The sequence below is a fragment of the Eschrichtius robustus genome, chromosome X, assembly GCF_028021215.1.
Source record: "Eschrichtius robustus isolate mEscRob2 chromosome X, mEscRob2.pri, whole genome shotgun sequence".
Taxonomy (NCBI): Eukaryota; Metazoa; Chordata; class Mammalia; order Artiodactyla; family Eschrichtiidae; genus Eschrichtius; species Eschrichtius robustus.
The window spans coordinates 91,414,911-91,436,027 of NC_090845.1; the positions used below are offsets into that span (position 1 = coordinate 91,414,911).

Sequence of the window (21,117 nt, forward strand, 5' to 3'; positions counted from 1 at the left end):
TGAAATGTTCTCAAGTCTCTAACTCTCTTCCTCCCACAGGAGTCTGATCATATTCATGGTGTGTAGATATTGCTATTTTAACTCTCACAAAAGAATTTTGGTGACATGTGGTGGTCTGTCCCAACAAGCTGGCCTATGGAACGATTTCCTACACTATTTGCAGAAGCAGAGTTCAGCCTGCTGTCCCTGTCTTTGTGTTCCTCTAAAGTTGTTTGTATAACCTATCACCTGTGGACAAAGAATGTCACCTGTCAATTCAGTAAAAAAAGAATGTTGCCGCCAGCAAGCCGTGTGCAGCCACCCCCTAACAGTGCACCCTGAGGGGAATTCAGGATGGAAAAGAAAAACAAGATATAGGCCCTAGATAATTAAGATACATATCTAAGGAATAATTTCAATGAGCCCAGATTCCTGCATCTTCCCATACATAGGATAGTAAAATCATTAACTTGAAATGTCTGGTTTTATTTTGTCTTGTTTTGTTGTGATTAGCAGTAATCTCTCATCCCACTACATATTTTCTGGGGGGTTTTTTCAGCAAAAACTCTTATATATCCTGGCTCCTCCCTTGCCTCTTCAGAACGGTTCCTCATAGCTATCTGAGAGGCTGTCTCTTGGGCTATAGTCCTCAGTAAGGTCCCCGAATAAAACATAGCTCATAAAGTTTAGGTTGTTTTTCTTTAGTCGACATACCTCATGCTTGAAGATAACTAAATTTGTCAATCTTGATTCTAGATTCCCATTCCGCCACCTTTTCTTCTGGAGAACTGACCAGGTATCTCTGTCTTTCCCCAACCATCACTACCACCAACTTTTTATTTTGAAAAAATTCAAACTTACAAAATATTTCAAGAATAATAGAGTGAATGCCCATATACTCATTCCCTTCATCTAGATTAGACTCACCAATTAATATTTTCCAATTGCTTTCTCTCTCTTGTTATATATTTCTCTATCTTTCTTTCAATGCTGAACTATTTTAAGTTAATCACAGACTTTATAATACGTCAGCATTTTGTCTCCTAACAACAAGAACAGTCTCCTAAACAACCACAATACAATGATCACATTCAGGAAATTTAGTCTCGATATAATACTATTATCTAAACTATAGTCCTTATTCAAACATTATATTTGGTTGTCATGTCTTTTAATCTGTTTTAATCTAGAACATTTCTCTAGTCTTCTTTCAAGGCATTGACATTTTGGTGAGAATGTAGGGCAACTGAAATTGTCAAACATTGCTGATATGAGTACCAAATGGTACAGGAAATTTGGAAAACTGTTCAGCGATTTCATATAAAATCAAACAGTTGCTACTTCTATGCCCCAGCAATTTTACTCCTGACTATTTACCCAAGAGAAATAAGGACATATATGCACCAAAAACTTACACAAGAATGTTCATAGCAGCTGATACTGGAATGGAATATTTATAAATGGAATATTTCCTGCCATATCAGCAAACAAAGGGTGTCACAGTCATCAACAATTGCAGCCCTCCAAGGTGAGCCAGTGAGCCCTGAGGAAACTCAGGATGTGAAAACACAGGATACTGGCCCCAGAGAGCTGAGGTGCATATCAAAGGAATGATTTCAGTGAGCCCAGACTCTTGCACCTTTCCCATACACAGAAAAGCGCTAAATTCCTTAACTTGAGATAACTGGTTTTCTTTACAAAACTTCTATTTAACCTGGTTCCCCGCCTTGCCTCCTCGGAGCAGTTTCTCAGTTACCTGAAACTGTCTCCCCGGCTGCAGTCCTCATTTTGCCCCAAATAAAACTTAACTCACAACTCTCACGTTGTGCATTTTAAGTCAACACAGCTATATTTATAATAGATTAAAAATGGAAACAACTCATATGTCCAGAACATCTGAATAGAAAAACAAATTGTTGTATATTCACGCTATGGAATACTACCCAGCAATGATTTTAAAAGAATCAACTGCCAATACACACAACTATAAGGATGAATCTTAAAAAACATTATATCGAGTAAAATGAGTGGCAGATGCTAGACACAAAAGAGTACATGCTGTATGATTCCATTTATCTGAGATTCTACAACAGATAAAAATAATATAAATTGATAGAAATAAGCCGAGTGATTACTTGTGGGGGGAGGGGGACTGGGAAGAGGACAGGAAACTTTTTGGAGTAATGGAAATGTCCTATTTTACACTCAATAGTATTCACTTAAGATCTGTGAATTTCACTGTATGCAAATTTTACCTCAATTTTTTAAAGTGTGTAAATCAGAATATAAGCATCATGAAGGCGGGAACTTTGTTTTGTTCACTGCTGAGTCTCAGGAACTAACGAAGGGCCAGGTCACTTAGCAAGAGCTCAGTAAACATTGGGGAAAAAAGAAGCAGGCCTTGGAAATCATCTAAATCAATGGTATTCAAATGCATAATGGAGATTTTGAATCTCAACTTTAAATAGTATAGGTATGTCTTGCATTTGAAACTTGATATTATTGATCCACTTCTTGCCTTACTAAGAATCCTTTTGATCACTTACAAAGGTTTTGAAATTTTTAAAAAATTGCTATTACAGCAAAAGTTTCTCTGACTCTAACCCTTTGCTTTTCCTGCTTTTTCATACGTCCTCCACTTTACATGGTGAGCCTCCAGGATTAAGGGATAAACTGGCTAAAAGTGATGAGTATGTGTCCATGTAGGGTTATGCCCATATTGTTGGATAATGTTTATCTTAGTCCAAGTGGTCAATATCAGCAGGCAGTTGAAAATAGAGTTTCAGGAGAAAAGTCTGAGATGGATAAATTGATTTTGGCTGACACATAGTTGGCAACCAGTAAGTATTTGTTGAATGAGTAAATAAATGAAATTAAATTTGTGAGTCTCTAGCAAATTCAACTGAGTGTATATCCTTCCAATATTTTGCTATACCTGTACATTTTTTAGCAGAATTAGGAATCATTTTCATAATGTTCTTTGAAATTTTTGTTTATTGCTATTTTATTTTTGAAAAATAAGATCATTTTAATGGGAGAATATTTAGAAAGTAATTATGAAATGCCACCTTGTGACCAAAGACAGAAATCCAGCATAAATTTAGCTGACAAGGGAGAGTGGCAAGGAGGTAGCATAGAGAGGGGAAGTTTCTCAGCCAGGACCCACAGAGTTCTGACACTTATGTCAGGTTCTCCTCAGAAGTAAGGGAACAGAAAGCAAATGAGGAACTGCAAGATCCAACAGCCCCTATCTCAGCTAAAGAGAAAGGAGGAACAGAATTATACTATTTTCACCTTCACGACTTTTTTTTTCTAATTAAAAAAACTGAACATGCTCATTGAAAATGTTAAAATTGGAAACAGAGAGAAGGATAAAGATGAAGTTATAAATTTCCTGTAATAACACCATCTAGAAATATTCACTTCAAATATTTTGATATTTATCCTTAACCTGTGTTTGTGTTTTGCAGCTGGCTTTTTCACAAAACAGTATGTAAGAAACAGCTTTCCATGTCAATGATACATTTCTAGATTATATTTTGTCATTCCTGACAGCAACCTCATGATTTCACATTTTCTAGCACATAACTAAATAAAATGGAAATGTGAAGGGAATTTTTTCTCATCCTACAATACAGAAATGGCACCAGAGTTCATAAATGATGTAAATGTATATAGAATGCAATTATTTCTTTTATAATTCTAAATGAATGACAGTTTTTCCTTTTAGTTTATGTACTATTTGTTTCTTTTAGGCAAGGGAGAAGGTTGGATGAAAGGAATGAGCACAGACTTTTGGGGTTCCTATTTGAGTATTATCTCAGCATTATCTGATGATAATGATGATGACAATGATAATGACAACACTGATGATAATGATGATCAAAGATCTAACATTCTCTGAAAGCCATTATATGCCAGGAATTTCATAGTTTTCTGCATTATTTCCCACTACAATCTTGTGGGTTATACTCATTTTACAGATGAATGAACCAATCTGGCCTCACACTTCTTATAAGCAAAGAATCCAATTCTAGCCAGTGTTTTCTGATTATACTGGGTCCACCCTTTCAGATGATGGATTTCCAAGGCTTCGCCAGTGATTGTTACAATCCTTCATAGTATGACACCTGTGCCCAACAGGAATCCATTGGTTATTCACTCAGTACTATCCCTTGATCATAATGGTGATGATGATGGTAATTATGATGATAACAACAATGATGGTAATGGAAAGGAAACTTTATTTTTGATCTAAGAGTTTTATGTGCGGGCACCCCATGGGTCTCCAAGAAAAGATTTATGCAAGGTCACATACTGTAAAGGGAAGAGTCCAGATTGGAACCCAAGTTTATCTGACTCTAAGGTCATATACTTAACCACTTTGCCTTCCTAAACCCAAGAATTTGAATTTCATCTTCACCTTATTGCCCAACCAGAAAAAGTGGTAATGATTTCTCAGATGACAGACATAAAGAGCAAGGGTCACAATGGCATTGCTTCCTCCACGATCAATGCCTGCAAAAGCATCTTTGTACCAATTCATAACTTGACTGCCCTGGGCCCCAAGTTGTGGGCTAGGACTACAGCGCATGGGGTTGTTCAAACAGGAGGCGACACCCCTTTCCTCCTGAGCTGTAGGGTCACACGTCTTTGCAAGCTTCCTCTACCTGGGCTCTCTCCTCTACCTCTGGGTCTGGACTGACGCAGACATCAGAAGCACTGCATCAGGCACACACAGAACTAAAGTCACTACAGAACCACCCAAACAGGCCCAGACACAACAGAGGCCCTTCTGGAAGTCTGAGCAAGGTGGGTGGGAGAGGCATGACGGAGATCTTGTCTAAGATCTATCCCCATTTTCACCCCAATTGTTTTGGGAGCGATTTCACTGGACACTGAGAGAAGGGTCAGCCCTTCCTGCTTTAACTCTAAGTTACCTGATCAGATCCAGTTCAGACAACTGCTTGGCCAAAGACTATCAAAACCAACGTTTTCAGTTAGTGAATTTTGAAGTCTTATCTTCTTCCTTTAAAAAGTTCCCATCCTGGGCTTCCCTGGTGGTGCAGTGGTTGAGAATCTGCCTGCCAATGCAGGGGACAGGGGTTCGAGCCCTGGTCTGGGAAGATCCCACATGCCGCGGAGCCACTAGGCCCGTGAGCCACAGCTGCTGAGCCTGCACGTCTGGAGCCTGTGCTCCGCAACAAGAGAGGCCGCGACAGTGAAAGGCCCGCGCACCGTGATGAAGAGTGGCCCCCGCTTGCCGCAACTAGAGAAAGCCCTTGCATAGAAAAGAAGACCCAACACAGCCAAATAAATAAATAAATAAATAAGCCAGGAGCTCTTAAATAAATAAATAAATAAATATTAAATTAAAAAAAAGTTCCCATCCTTAGGTAGGTAAATTCCTAGGTATTTTATTCTTTTTGATGCGATGGTAAATGGGATTGTTTCTTTAATTTCTCTTTCTGATCTTTCATTGTTAGTGTATAGAAATGCAACAGATTTCTGTATATTAATTTTGTATCCTGCAACTTTACCAAATTCATTGATGAGCTCTAGTAGTTTTCTGGTAGCATCTTTAGGATTCTCTATGTATAGTATCATGTCATCTGCAAACAGTGACAGTTTTACTTCTTTTCCAATTTGGATTCCTTTCATTTCTTTTTCTTCTCTGATTGCCATGGCTAGGACTTCCAAAACTACGTTGAATAAAGGTGGCGAGAGTGGACATCTTCGTCTCATTCCTGATCTTAAAGGAAATGCTTTCAGCTTTTCCCTGTTGAGTATGATGTTAGCTGCAGGTTTTGTCATATATGGCCTTTATTATGTTGAGGTATGTATATACATACAATGGAATATTACTCCATTAAAAAGAATGAAATAATGCCATTTGCAGCAATATGGATGGACATGGAGATTATCATACTAAGTGAAGTAAGTCAGACAGAGAAAGACAAATACCATATGATATTGTTTAAATGCGGAATCTAAAAAAAAATGATACAAATGAATTTATTTACAAAACAGACTCATAGACTTAGAGAATGAACTTACGGTTACCAGGGGGAAGGGTGGGGGGAAGGGATAGATTGAGAATTTGGGATTGACATGTACACACGGCTGTATTTAAAATAAAATGCCTTTCCATAAAAAAAAATACAGCTTTTCAAACAGTGAAAAAAAAAGTTCCCATTAAGCCCCCTTGTGAAAGAAAAAGGGGCTAAAGGAAGTCTAGTGCTCTGACCTGCAATGGGGACAGTCATTGCCCTCCAGGTATGGATGTCCAGGACAGCCTGGCCTTCAGCCTAGAAGAGTCTGGTGCCTGCTGCAGGCTAGAGCACAGAAACCAAAGTCAGACCACCCTGGAAAGAGGTGTGTCTTGGGGGAGCCCTTCCACATCCTGCCCCAGCTCCAAACCTCAGTGCCAGTGGACTGGATTCATCCCATCTTATAATGCTGGCAAGTGAGTTCCTGGACCTTCATCTCACTCCAGCCTGACCAGCATCCATCAGGCTGCCATAACCTTGAAGAATGGGCTGGTGACATGAAGACTCCCCCAAAATGGCATCACACATAGAAAAAATTTTCAAAAAGCCAAAGAGCACAGGGATGGCTCATTGTTTTCTGAGCTGATCACAGGAGAACTTTAATATCTTTTACTCATATTGGAAGGAGTGAATGCATGGCCAAACATTTTCTTGATGGTGTTCCGTCAAGAAAAATGCATCTTATATAGTTCCCCACCTTGACTTTTTATCTTGTCTTTGTTAAAAGGAATCTTTAAAATTTTATATATAAACCTGTCAACCTTTTCCTTTAAAAGTTCATACTTAAAAAGATAAATGCTGTTATAGGCTTCTACTTCCTGAATTTCAGTTAAAGTTCACCAGTATTTTCTTCTAATTATTTTACTTTCATATTTGTAATAATGGAAAGCATACTGTATATACCAGTTGTCCTCATGCTTCAGTGTATAGCATCAGTACCTGGAGGAGTTTGTTACCTGTTACTTCTACAGCCCACCTCCTGGCAGTAAGTCTTAGGTGGGGCCCAGAAATCAGTATTTTAAAGATGCTCCCCAGGTGATACTGATGCAGGTGATTATGCAAGGCTTTGATAAAACATTTGGAGTGCAATCCGTCCCATGAACTGTTTCTTTCTGGAATTGCTTGTCATAATACTAGAAAAAAAAAAGACTTGTGGAAGATTATTGAGCCAATAGCAGAATTTGGACAAACCTACTGGCTCCTTAGCAATAATCAATCAAGAAATCAATTAAATATTGAAACATGATGTGTTACAAGTAGGTGGGATATCAGGAGGAAAAGATAGTCTTTGATCTGTAGGGAAAATATAATTCCTAACATTTACATAGTAGCCATTCTATTTTAAGTGTATTTATAAAGTTTTTGCCTTTCCAAGCTTTTTTTTTTTTTTCACTTATCAACTGGGGATGGGATGGGGTGAAGGGAACTGTTCCCTTAGATCTGTTTCCTGTATTGCTTTGTGCAATTTATGCATATTCTGAGTCTTCTGAACCAGTAGGGCAGGCCTGACAGGAGCCTTCAGGGAGAAATCATCCCACAAGAGAAAGACAAAACCTCAGTTCTTAGACTTCGAGCAGCAACTCTGACTATAGTATGACATGTTTTGCTCAAATTTGAACCCTGGTCCAACCCCCAAAATGGACTCATCATGTCTGACTCCTATGGAGGAAGTGTCCTGTGGCTGAAAATGGAAGGGGCTGTTTTACTAAAAACTCTGCTAAACACTGTGGCCCAAGCAATCCTGGAACAGTCCCCACCTGTGTTGAGCATCACTATAAAGCAGAGAGAAGTTTTAGAAGACAGAGTGGGGATTCAATGCACTGGGGACTCCAGGAAACTCAGTGGGGCTTTGGCACTCAAGGACTCCAGTGCACCACCAGCAGCAGGGCCAGCAGAGAGCAAAGGGCCCAGGAGAAAAGGCAGCAGTGCCCAGCAGGCCTGGCAGGACCCAGGGGAGCCAGGGGTGGGGCTCAACAGCAGAGGCCTGGCATGGAAGTCCCCACCTCCCTGCCTATTGGACTTGTTCCTGAGCGCAGGTTGAGTCAGGCCAGGACCCCCCCTCCCTCAAAACTGATGTTCTGTAGTGGGTTGGGGTTCTGTATGCATAAGTGGGAACAAGAGCCCACCAAGCACAGCTCAGAGTCACCTCATTTCTTCCCCACAGCAGCCCTGTGAGGCAAATGTTTTCCCATGAAAAGACTGAGTCTTAAGCAAGTGTATCTGTAATAACTGCCAGTTTTATTCCTCTGGCTAAGAGATCCAGAGGTAATTTGAGGTTTACATTTTTTTTAATAGTTCTTTCATCAAGAATTTAGGTGCCCCCATTGCCCTTATAAGCTGGTTGCAAATTATTTGATTGACTCTTAATTATAAAAAAAAAATTAATTCTTTTTGTATGTGTGACGTGTTCATTAAAAAATACATATAAGCAAAAAGAAAAAAACTCACACCACACAGAAATAAGCACAGTTAAATTTTTGATATATGTATGTATGTATACACACGCACACGCACACACACACAATTTGAGATTTTCTCCTACATATGTGAGCTGATACTAAATATGCTGCTTTGTAACCTGTTATGTTTTACTTTACAATATGGAATGAGCATATTTTCATGCATATGTGTGAAACTTCCCAATTGAAAAACAGACCTGGAGAATGTGTCAAAATACAAAATCCAGATGCTGGTAATAAGGACACTACCTAAAACAAAACTCCACCAGATGATTAAAAATAAAACAAAAGTCAAAGATACATCAGAAAATGCTAACAGAAAGAAAGCAGGGGCCAGATTTTAATATCAGACAGAAAAAAAAAAAAAGAATTCAAGGCCTAAAGCACACAGGATAAGGACGGCTGCGTGAATGTCTTTGTTTCCAATGCATCATCACAAACTTGTTTCTTACTCTTCTTATCTCTTCCCTAAGCCTTTCCAACTCATCTACTCCTCTTATCATTTCTTCTGGGTCCAAATGCCTAACCGGAGTGTCCTCTTTATATCCCTGACCAGGCTGAGTCAGCCCTCCTCTAAGGTTTCCTTCTGCTTCCTGGCTTACACCTTCTTCAGAAGGTAGAGGATTTCTTTCTGCCTCCTGTGGTACAGCTTCCATAGGGCGGTCTTCCTCAGCCTTTGGCATGTTCTGTGCTTTTCCTTCATTTTCTTCACAAGACTTTTGCATGTTGAGTATTTTTCTCTTATTTCCTTCCTGAATAAATTAATCCTGGAAAACAAAGAAACAAAACGACTAGATGCCAGGCAAATGGACCAGCAGTCAGAGCATGGGTTTCCATAGAGACTGGCCTCTTCACATTCAGGTCCCTAATTGTCAAAGTTTTCCAACTACAGAAGACTAGATCCTCAGGCTCCTAACTCCCCTGGCCCCACCCCTTTCTCCCCCTCCCCGCTCTCCCCCTCCAGCTCCAGCTCCATCTTCTCCGCTCCCGCTCCAGCCCACCATTTCCCAGCAGGCCCTGCTACAGACCTCTCCTAGCACCGAAACGGGAGCAGCGCGGAAGCAATTAACCCCTCCCTCGCCTCGGGTCTCCAACACTCCCGCCCTTTTGGGCTTTCCCAAGCCATTCCAACCTCCTGCCTCTCACCTGAGACCGGCTGGTCCGGTCTCTGGCCTCCCCTCCCCCTTCCACGTCTCTCCAGTCTCCCCCCCCACCCCGCCCCCGCCCCATTTCCGTTGCAGGCTCTGCACAGGCCTCCAGCGCTTCAACCGGATGGAGAGAGGCGGCAGCGACCCCGGGATGGGCTTTGGTGTCATCCGCACTCACACCCCCACCCCCACGGCCACCCCCAAGGGACCTGAGGCAATTCCAGCTTTACACTGACCTGCAGGGATCCAGGGGATTTTCCTCCCTCTTCCCTCACTCGATTTGGGTCGCTCCCAAAAGACCAAGAGTCCTGCAGACAGGAGTGCTTGGTGAGCAGGTCAGTACCTGAATCACGGGTCCCTTTCACGATTCTAGGCCTTGTTCGTCTAAAGTTTCCCCACGTCCTCATCCTCTCCCTCCTTTTAAGGCAACCCCGCCCTCCTTCCCCCGTGCCCACCGGTTCCCTGCAAGCAGGGAGTGGGAGACAAGTTATTTCCAAATTGTTTCTATGTCTCTCTCTCGGGACCCTCAATTGGCTACCCTTCTCCCTCTCCACCCCCACCCACCCCCAAACAGCGCCAAATTTCCTGCACAAAAATGAGAGTTTGGCGGAACCGTAGTGTTGGGAAAGCGGTACCGGCCACGCTTGGTTTCTGCTCTCTGACTTCTAGGCCCCAGGGTCCCGAAGGCAGCGCCCACCTTTATACTGACCTGAAAGGATCCGGGGCACTTTTCTCCTCCAGCAATAGGGAACTGCTACAGGGAAACAGGCCCTGGACTATAAGGACTTCTGCACACGTCGACTCCTGGTCACGTGAGGGTCGCGTCATCAATGAGCTCGAGTCTTCGGTTACCCCTCCCATTTAACACTGCAGCCCGCCCCCTGCGTTCCCTCCACTTGATACTGTCAATCTTTTTTCGTATTTGCCAATCAGAGACAACAAAACTGGTATCTTGTCCCTGCAGTTTCTACTCGTTTTTCTCGGGTTACCAGGGAGAATCAGCCTCTCGGGGTGAATCGACCATTTCTCCTTCTTGTTTGGGGAATCATCTCTTTCTCCTGCTTCCAATTTCACCTCCACGCCTCCCCCAAGGTCCTTCAGTCCACCATTTCCCTTGGAGTCCTGTCTAGCATTAAAATGGGCGAAGGTGGTAGATGGGGGCGGGAGGGCAGCTAGAAAAGAATGTGGGAGTGAGGGTGTGGGATTTTTTTTTTACTAGTTCTCTAGAATAGTTTTCTGCTTTGTGTAATGTTTTAAACAATCAGCATACTTTTTAAAAGTGACTTTTAGAAAAGAGATACTACATAAGCAATATTTGACACAATATGGAGGACAAATTAGTTACATGAATTTTTAAGACTTTGGAAAAGTTTTCTAATGGCTGCAAATGAAATGACAGTTTTCACAACATATTGATCTGTTAGAAAAGGTTTTTAAAATCTTATTAAAACAGCGCCTTTAAAAACTGACCCCAAATTAATCTGTGGGAAGAGGCCCAGTTTTCTCTTGTTAGCAATTTTATGTAAGTAATCCACTACTTTTTCTCTTTCTGACTGAACTCAAGTTATCAAGTATTAGATGTCTGACCTTTTCATGAGGACTGCTGCATGGCTTCCGCTTGAGTTTTAAGTGGAGGCTTCAGGCACACTGCCTCTTATGTCCTCTGTAGGATCCAGTGCCTTGCTAATCAGATGAGTCTATAAAGGAGTCAACTTTACTTTGGAACTCAAAAAAATGTGTTGGAAAATAACTCTCATACATCCTTGAAACACTCAGAAAGGAGAGAGTTCCCTGTATCTCACCATTTGGTGTGAGGCTTTTTAGCAGGTGGAATTTTTGTTCATGCATGCCACTCTTGAGATATTCTGATATCATTCACTTTGATCCATTAGAAAAGAGAACTATCAACATGCATAATTGTTATGATCAGAAAGCAGAGAGGACATCATTGCAGTAAAAATATTAGTTAAAAGAGGAAATTGATGTCCCCGCAACCCAGAATCCACTGGTACTTGGAGGTATGTTGGTGCCGGGAATGGCAATCTGGCCAGTGGAGCCAGCTGGAGAGTCAGGGGAAGGAGGCAGAGAGGGGTGTCTTATCTAGGATGGTCACGGTGGGATGCGGTAGCCAAAAACAGAGCCCACCACCGAGGTAGCAGGGTTGGAAAAAGTATTTTTGCTGTCTTTAATGTTTTATCATTTATATTTAAGCATGAAGAATTTATTCCACAGTTGATGGATACATTTCCTATTATTCGAGGGAGAGTTTTTAATATAAATATAGCTACTGAATTATAAAGATGTAACCATTAACTACCACAAAATATTTCCATCCTTTCAGATGTTCTATTTAACAGGGGACAACTGATATTTTTATAAAATTATTATCATATAGCGAAATTGACTCTTTTTTGGGTGTACAGTTCTGTGAAGTTTAAGAAATGTATAGATTTGTGGAACTACCACCACAATCAGGATACAGTTCAATCACCCCCCAAAAAACTTCCTCATGCCACCCCTTTGCAGTCATACCTTACCCCCTTTCCTGAACTCTTGGCAACCTCTGATCTATTCCCAACGCCTATCTTTTGTCTTTTTCAGAATGTTACATAAATGAAATCTACAACATGTCACATTTAGAGACAGGCTTCCTTCACTCCGCATAATGCCCTGGAGATTCATCATTTAAGCTGTTTCACGCATTAATAGTTCATTCTTTTCTCTTTACTGAGTAGTATTCTGTTATATGGATGTTCCAGTTTATTTGTCCATGTACCCTCAGTAGGACATTTGTGTTGTTCCCAGTTTTGAGTAATAATGAAAAGAGTTGCTATAAACATTGCTTCAAACTGGACTACTAGGGTAACCTTTTCTCCGACCTATCTACCTTCAGGCCTCCCTCTCTGTCTTCAATTTACTTTGCACATTACCGTCAAATTAAACTTCACTCTTTCTTATTTTCAACTTGTCATTCTCCTGCTCAGAGGCCCTGGATGGCAACCCCACCATCTGTGAATTAAATCCTACTTTCCTCATCCTGACATTCAGTGTTGATCAGAATTGAGCCACACTTGTCATCTACTTCTCTGCCCCATCCTAAAGGAACTCTCATACACTATGCCCAAGTATGCCTTCTTCTCTCTCTTTGTCTTTGCATGATATGTTCTTCCACCTGATTGCACTCCTCTTCCTCCTAGATCCTGGTCCTGCTCATTCTTAGGGACCTAGCCTTCATCACCCAGCCTCTAAAGCCACCCCAGCTGGAAGTGATCTCTCCCCCACCCCACCCCATCAATGCTGCACGTAGGGTCTGCACCCCTCATATTGCCCTTAGCAAAGGTTGCCTTTTACCTTTCCCCTTTCCTGTGTGTTTGTGTTTGTTTTGGGTGGGGGTTATCTAACCAGGCAGATGTTCAGATGTGGGTTGATGGAGAGTGGGGGTCAGGCTCCAGCTCTCATGCTGCTTGAGTGGCTCTTGTGATTTTAAACAGTGCATCTCCCAGAAATCTCAGAGATTCAGAAGGAGCTGTATGCCAATTGGCTCACAGACGAACCTTCTTTCTGCTTGCACAAAAATTGGAGCAGAAGTTTCATTGTCCCCCTCCTCTGCTTATTCTGCTTACAGATAGTCAGAACAACCCTAATACCATTTTTATGGAGCTACTGACAGAGGATATTGTCCTGTTTTCCTAAATAGTCATAAGAGAGAGATCAGTCAGCTCACTGGTGCACACCTTACCGAGAGCCAGATGGTACAGGCCTTTACCTTCATCCTTGTCCCTGAGCAATTTCAGTGCATCAATATAGCATTCAGCTGCCTTTGAAATTAAGTTAATCACAGTAGCTTTTTAAATGTAAGATTTTTGGAGACAAGAGCATTCTTGTCAATTAAAAACTTTTTAAAAAGGAATGAAAAGGGGGCACAAATTGATTTAAACAATGAAGACATGAATTCTGGAGAGTAGACACCATGTACCTCTGACCCAATCAATATTCTGTTTTTATACACCAAGAGGGCACTGGGGATAGCTCCAAAGTCTAAAGCCTTTCAAGTGGTGTGAGGGGAGGAGAAAGGAGCTCTTATACAAGAATATGATATCCAGAATATTGTTTTCTATGTTCTCTTTCGAAGTCATTTCCTGAGGCTCTGTATTCAGCAACTCCTGCATATTTCTTACTGCTCTTTCAAAGCTCATCCCATAGAATAGCTTGAGAGGGCTATTTCTCTCCCTCGTTTCTCTAGCACGCTGTCTATGGCTTGAAAACATCCCTCCCAGTATGGCAAAATCTGCTCCAGATCCAAAGGTTTGGCTGCCGTACATGGACTCAAGCAGTTGTCTTCTGAGATGATTTGCCCCTTTGGAGTGCAAGCAGACCCAACACATTTCGTCACTTTGCTCAGCTGCGGGTAGTCCACTCATGTTCTGAGGTAAGTGGTACACACAGAGCCCAGGCTGATTTCCACTTAGATTGTAAGTCTCTGCTTCAGAAAGTAAACTCTTCTACCATCCCTCCTGTCACTACGTTCCCTGACATTTGGAAATTTGGCATGCATAAGTTTCAAAAGTTCCACAAACTCTTCAGAATAGCCACTGGCCACATCCAAGCAAATGAACTTAACTTGAAGCACAACTTTTCATCTCTTCCAGATAATTCTGCCCACTTCCTGAACTCACAGCTAAATGCTGCACACATTGTGGATTATTGTGGCCAAGAGTTTCTAGTTATCCAGGGCATAATGCTTATGAATTGCTGTGAACCTGAAATGCTGTGTCATAACCACTGCCATTTCATATGTCCCCTTGGTGTCTATGTTGACCACAGTAATAGGAATCCTTGAGTTGGTCTGCTTAGACTTTCTTACTATGTGACAGAATGCTTAAGATCCACCTCAGCTAGATTCTTGAGATTGCTTTGCTTAAGCATTGAGGTTCATATCTATGTAGAGCATCTTGCTAGGTTGCAGAGAGGCACACTTCAGCTGTACTACAGCTTGGACCAGGCAACTTTTTTCCTGTGGCAAAAGCAGAGTTGTTGGGGAGAGAGTGCTGTTGTTGCTGGCTAGGTGCTTTTAAAAATTAAGTTTATAATGGAAATAAAGTCTTTGCTGACCTCTTGATTCTGCCTTAGTTGCCTGCACTCTATTTACCTATCCTAACTCTTTCATCCTGTTTTGTTGACTTTCTGCTTTGTATCCCTTACTTATCTGTAAGTGCCATAGGACAAAAACCTTATCTGGTTCAACTTTGTAACCACTCCAATGTTGAAAGTTCAAGTTGGTGGAAACGATTTAAATTTTCGCTAATATGGGAATGGTTAAATAAATTATCCACACTGTGGAAATTGTGTAGATATAAAAAGTAATGAAATAAAAAATGTGTAGTGACATCAAATTATATTGAAGTTATATTTTTGAGTGAAGAAAGTGGCAGAAGAGTATTTAGAGAATACCGTTCCACGCACATACACATAATGCATACATATATGTGCATGCAACTAGTTTATTAAGTAGTTCTAATTTTCTGGTATAAACATGGAACAATTTTATTTTTTCCAGTAATTGCTGTCAACTATGGTCTGTCAAATCTTCTGTTTCTCACTGAATAATGAATTCGTTTAATGACATTTCAGTTTGTTTCCTCAACTATTCAATCACTTTCATTCATTAAGAGAGTTTTGTTTGGGGTTTTTGAAACTCAGTCTGGTTTATTTTTTAAACTTTTTGTTTTGAAATAATTTTAGTTCTAAAGAAGATAGTACAAAGCATTTCTGTAAACCCTACATCTAGCTTTGCCTAATACCTGTGGTACATTTATAAAAACAAAGAAATTAACATTTGTGCAATACTATTAACTAAATTACAGACTTTATTATTAAGATTTCTCCAGGTTTTTCACTACTGTCTTTTTCCTGTCCCAGGATTCAATCCAGGATACAATGTTGCATTTGGTTAACATGTCTCTTTTTTTTTTTTATTTTATTTATTTATTTATGGCTGTGTTGGGTCCTCGTTTCTGTGTGAGGGCTTTCTCTAGTTGTGGCAAGCGGGGGCCACTCTTCATCGCGGTGCGCGGGCCTCTCACCACCGCGGCTTCACTTGTTGCGGACCACAGGCTCCAGACGCGCAGGCTCAGTAACTGTGGCTCACGGGCCCAGCTGCTCTGCGGCATGTGGGATCTTCCCGGACCAGGGCTCGAACCTGTGTCCCCTGCATTGGCAGGCAGACTCTCAACCACTGCGCCACCAGGGAAGCCCTAACGTGTCTCTTTATTCTATCACAGTTTCTCAGTCTTTCCTTATTTTTCATAACCTCCACACTTTTAATGAGTGAGGTATTTTGTAGAATGTTCTTCAATTTGGGTTTGTCTCACGTTTTCTTATAATTACATTGGGGTTATTGATTTGAAAGAATACCACAGAGTTGAAGTGCCCTTTTCATCACAATGTCAGGATTACATGACATCAACATGACTGATCACTTGTGAGGTTAACCTTGATCATTTGGTTAAGATGAGTCTGCCGAGTTTCTCCACTTCTAAAGTTACTGTTTTTCTCTTTTCATATTCTGTTTGTTAGAAGCAAGTTACTAAGTCTAGCCTACACTAAAGAGGAAGGGATTTAAACTCTACCACCTGGAGGGAGGAATATCAAAGAATTTGTGGATATATATCTGAAAACAACCACAGTAATTGACAAATATTTGGGGTCAGTTAATTTGAGACTATGCAAACATTCTGTGGATTTTGCCTGCAACAATTATTACTGTGATGTTCTGATGGTAACTTTTTATATCCCTCATTTCCTTCTACATTTAGTATTTGAAATTATTATGTAAGAAAGATTTCCACTTCCCCCATGTATTTATTCATACGATTATTTGTTTCTATCAGTGTGACTCATGAATTTTTGTCTTCGGGGTTATAATACAATACAATCATTTGGGTTTTTTTGCCCAAATTTTCCAGCCTTGGCAATTGGGAGCTCTTTCAGGTCAGCATACCTTTATTCTTTTTCTGCTTCCTTACTTTCTGGTGCTACAAGATGTTCCAGATTCATCTTGTATTATCCTTTTCCCAGCCTAATAAGCAGACATTTCTCTGAGGAGTCTTGGTTACTTTTATTGGATAATCATATTTAGTAATTAAGATCTGAATGCAGGGTATTCTGGTTGCTACTGGGGTGTCATTGCTTCTCAAACTTCTAAGCTGATAGAGCAAGGAGATAAATGCCTGTAATATTAAGCTGTATATGCACAATCTCTACATTTATTTATTGTGTATATCTGTAACTATCTGTCTCTCTATAGATATAGATGATATACAGATACACACACACACACACACACACACACACACACACACAAGTTCATACTGATACATGTGACTCTAATCCATTACCACACGTATCCATTAAGCTTTCTCTCCTCTTATTATTTTTTGTTTATAAATTTATTTATTTATTTTTATTTTTGGCTGAGTTGGGTCTTCGTTGCTGCATGCGGGCTTTCTCTAGTTGCGGCGAGCGGGGGCTACTCTTTGTTGCAGTGCGTGGGCTTCTTATTGCGGTGGCTTCTCTTGTTGCAGAGCATGGGCTCTAGGCACACAGGCTTCAGTAGTTGTGGCACGCAGGCTCAGTAGTTGTGGCGCACGGGCTTAGTTCTGCGGCATGTGGGATCTTCCTGGACCAGGGCTCGAACCCATGTCCCCTGCATTGGCAGGTAGATTTTTAACCACTGAGCCACCGTGGAAGCCCCTCCTCTTATTTTTAATTTCTGTCTCTGACAGTGAGAAACCTGGTTCTCCTTTATGCATAATTTATTTACTTATCTATTTAACTCTAGTATATAGTTAAAGTAGTTTCAGAACTTCTATCATGTACCCCTGTGAGAAACAAATTTCCCCACCAGAACACAGCATTTCTGTATAGTTCTTTTTGTCTTGACCCTTATAATATCCAGTCACTTTTTCAAAGCAACTTAGGTCAGCTCTTTTTTTTTTCATACCCTTTTTATTGAAGTTATGGCATACATCTATAATACAGGAGATTCATTTGCAACAGTGTGCTTTCCATCTAGGGCTCCCCTACATCTTGATTTGTATATTTTTTAATGGACATAGAGCAAAAGTCACCCTTTGTGGTGTGCAGTTCTGTGAAATTTGAAAACATTCATATAGTCATGTATCAACCACCACAGTACCATACTGAAGAGTTCTATCACTCTAAAATTTCCCTTGTGTGGCCCCTTTGTAGTCAACTACTCCCCCCATCCTCACCCTTGAAGCCTCTTTTATATCTGTATAGATTAACCTCTACATAATGTCATATAAATGGAATCAGACAATACATATGTTTTTGAGTCTGGCTTCTTTCAACTAGCAAAATACATTTGAAATGCATACATGTTGTGTGAAGCAGAAGTTTGTTCCTTTTAATTACTGTGTAGTATTCCATTGTACAGATGTATATTAATTTATTTTCAGATGTTAAAGCAACCTAACATTCCTGAGATAAGTACCACTTTGTTGTAGTGTATAATGATTTTTATATGTTGCTGGATTCAATTTCCTATCATCTCGTTTAGTACTTTTGCATATATATTCATAACAGTTAGTGGTCTGTAGTTTTCTTGTGATGTCTTTGACCGCTTTTAGTATCAGGGTAATACAGGTCTTACGATGAGTTGGGAAGTGTTCCTTCCTCTTCTATTTATGGAAGAATTTGCTAAGGATTTGTATTAATTCTTCTTTATATGCTTGGTAGAATTAACCAGCACAGTCATCTAGGCCTGGGCTTTTGGGGGGCAAATAATTATTTTTTATTATTATTTCAATCTCTTAACATTATTATATTGGTTTATTCAGATTATTGGTTTCTTTTTGCATCAATTTTGATAGGAATTTGTCCATGTCATCTAAGTTATCTAATTCATTGACATACAATTGTTCATAGTATTCCTTTTAATCATTTTTTTTTCCTGAAAGGTCAATAGTAATGCCCCTCTTTCATTTCTTTCTTTCTTTCTTTCTTTTTTTAAAATTTTATTCATTGTTTTTGGCTGCGTTGGGTCTTCGTTGCTGCACGCAGGCTTTCTTTAGTTGCGGCGAGCAGGGGCTACTATTTGTTGTGGTGCACGGGCTTCTCATTGCAGTGGCTTCTCTTGTTGCGGAGCACAGGCTCTAGGCTCACAGGCTTCAGTAGTTGTAGCACGCAGGCTCAGTAGTTGTGGCTTGCAGGCTCTAGAGCGCAGGCTCAATAGTTGTGGCACAGGGGCTTAGTTGCTCCGTGGCATGTGGGATCTTTGCGGACCAGGGCTCGAACCTGTGTCCCCTGCATTGGCAGGTGGATTCTTAACCACTGCACCACCAGGGAAGCCCACCCTCTTTCATTTCTGATTTAAGTAATTTGAGTCTTCTCTTTGTTTTTCTTAGTTAATCTAGCTAACGGTTTGTCAATTTTTTCGATGTTTTCCAAGAATAAACTTTGGGTTTAACTGATTTTTTTCTCTTCTCCATTTCATTCATTTCAAATCTAATCTTTCTGTTTCCTTATTTATGTTCACTTTATGTTTAGTTTGTTTTTCTTTTTCCAGTGTCTTAAGGTAGAAGTTTAAGTTATATATTTGGGATCTTCTTTTTTAATATAAATATTTACAGCTATATATTTCCTTTTAAGTACTGTTTTACCTGCATCCTATAAGTCTTGGATGTCATATCTTCATATTCATTCACCTCATTGTGTTTTCTAATTTCCTTTTTAATTCCTTCTTTGACCCAATGATTTTTGAGGAGAGCATTTTAAAATTTCTATATATCTGTGTATATCCCAAATTTCTTTTTGATGTTGATTTCTCATTTTATTCTACTGTGGTCAGAACACATACTTTTTATTATTTCTTTTTTTTTACATTTATTGAGATTTTTATGGCCTATCCTATATGGACTATCCTGAGGAAGTTTCATTGTGCATTTGAGGAGAATGTATATTCTGCTGTTGCTGGGTGGAGTGTTCTATAGATGTCTGTTAGGTCTAATTGGTTTATAGCATTTTTCAAGTCTTTGAATTTTCTTGTTGATCTTCTGCTTTGTTGTTCTGTGCATTATTGAAAGTGGAATATTGAACTCTCTAACTATTATAGTTGAATTGTCTATTTTTTCCCATCAATTTTCATAGTTTTTGCTTCATGTACTTTTAGTCCTATTGTTAGTTCCATATATTTGTAATATTGTTTTATCTTCCTGATGGATTGACCATTTTATCATTATAAAATGTCACACTTTACCTCTAGTAACCTTTTTTATTTTTAATTCTATTTTGTCTGATAATAGTATTGTTACTCCAGCTTTCTTATGGTTGCTGTTTTCATGATATATATATTTTTATCATTTTCCTTTCAATCTTTATATGTTTAAACCTAAAGCATGCTTCCTGTGAACAGCATACAGTTGGATCTTTTAAAAATCTAATCTGACAGTCCCTGCCTTTTGTTTGAATTGTTTAATCCATTCATATTTAATGTTATTATTGATATGATTGAATTTATTTCTGCCAACTTACTTTTTCTAAAAAAAATATTTATTTATTTGGCTGCATAAGATCTTAGTTGCAGCACACGGGATCTTTAGTTGTGGCATGTGGAATCTTTAGTTGTGACATGCGAACTCTTAGTTGCGGCATGTGGGATCTAGTTCCCTGACCAGGGATGGAACCCAGGTCCCCTGCATTGGGAGTGCGGAGTCTTAGCCACTGGACCACCAGGGAAGTCCCTCTGTCAACTTACTTTTTGTCTGTCATATATCTCATGTGTTTTTTGTTCCTCTCTTCTTCTCCTCCACTTTTCTTACATTAGTTAAATATATTCTACTGAAGGATTTTAATTTATTTAATTACTTTTTCATTATATCTTTTAGAGTTATTTCCTTTGTGGTTACCGTAGGACTTGACATATACATCTTAATTTATTGGGTTCTATTTCAGATTTATACTAACTTAATTCCAGTGAGGTATAGAAACATCACTCCTATATAGTTCTATTCCCTTTATCCACTTATTGTGGTATTGTTATACATGTTACAACAAAAATGTTATAAACCCATCCACTGTTACCATTATTACTTTACATAACTTTACATCTCTTATGGAAAATGAAAGAAGGAAAGCAAGTATATATTTATAGAATTTATTATGTTAACCTTTTTATTTATCACTTCTGGTTTTCTTCATTTCTTCCAGGGGATTTTAGTTACCCTCTGGATTTGTTTCCTTAGCCTAATGCAGCTTTGCTCCCACCCATCTCCTTTGTGCTTTTATTGGCAAATATATTTCTTTTCTCTGTTATAAGCCCAATAATACATTATATATGTACTGTTTTAACCAGTTGAGAGAAGGAAGGGGAAATAAATATACATTTGAACTGTGTTTTATAATTACATAATTAACTTTATATGTGCTTTTTTCCCCCAGTGGATTCAAATTACTGTCTGG

At 39.7% G+C, this 21,117-nt stretch overlaps 1 protein-coding gene and 1 pseudogene across 2 annotated transcripts; both read right to left on the bottom strand.

Annotated features, from left to right (window-relative positions):
- Window positions 1-8,248: 8,248 nt before the first annotated feature.
- TCEAL8 (transcription elongation factor A like 8) lies at window positions 8,249-10,460 on the bottom strand. 2 transcript variants are annotated; one of them, XM_068533200.1, is made up of 3 exons: window positions 10,346-10,460; window positions 9,873-9,944; window positions 8,249-9,255 (listed from the first exon to the last, which is right to left on the bottom strand). In XM_068533200.1, the coding sequence occupies exon 3, from the start codon at window positions 9,211-9,213 to the stop codon at window positions 8,860-8,862; it is 354 nt and encodes a 117-aa protein (XP_068389301.1). In that variant the 5' UTR covers window positions 9,214-9,255; window positions 9,873-9,944; window positions 10,346-10,460; the 3' UTR covers window positions 8,249-8,859. The 2 variants fall into 2 exon arrangements, with proteins under 2 accessions (XP_068389301.1, XP_068389302.1); XM_068533201.1 differs by lacking the exon at window positions 9,873-9,944 and having other exon boundaries at window positions 10,346-10,448.
- Window positions 10,302-14,562, bottom strand: LOC137756378 (GMP reductase 1-like; annotated as a pseudogene).
- Window positions 14,563-21,117: the final 6,555 nt, after the last annotated feature.

Bases quoted from the DNA above. Each gene is read 5' to 3' on its own strand.
- TCEAL8 (XM_068533200.1), bottom strand. From the start codon at position 9,213: ATGCAAAAGTCTTGTGAAGAAAATGAAGGAAAAGCACAGAACATGCCA.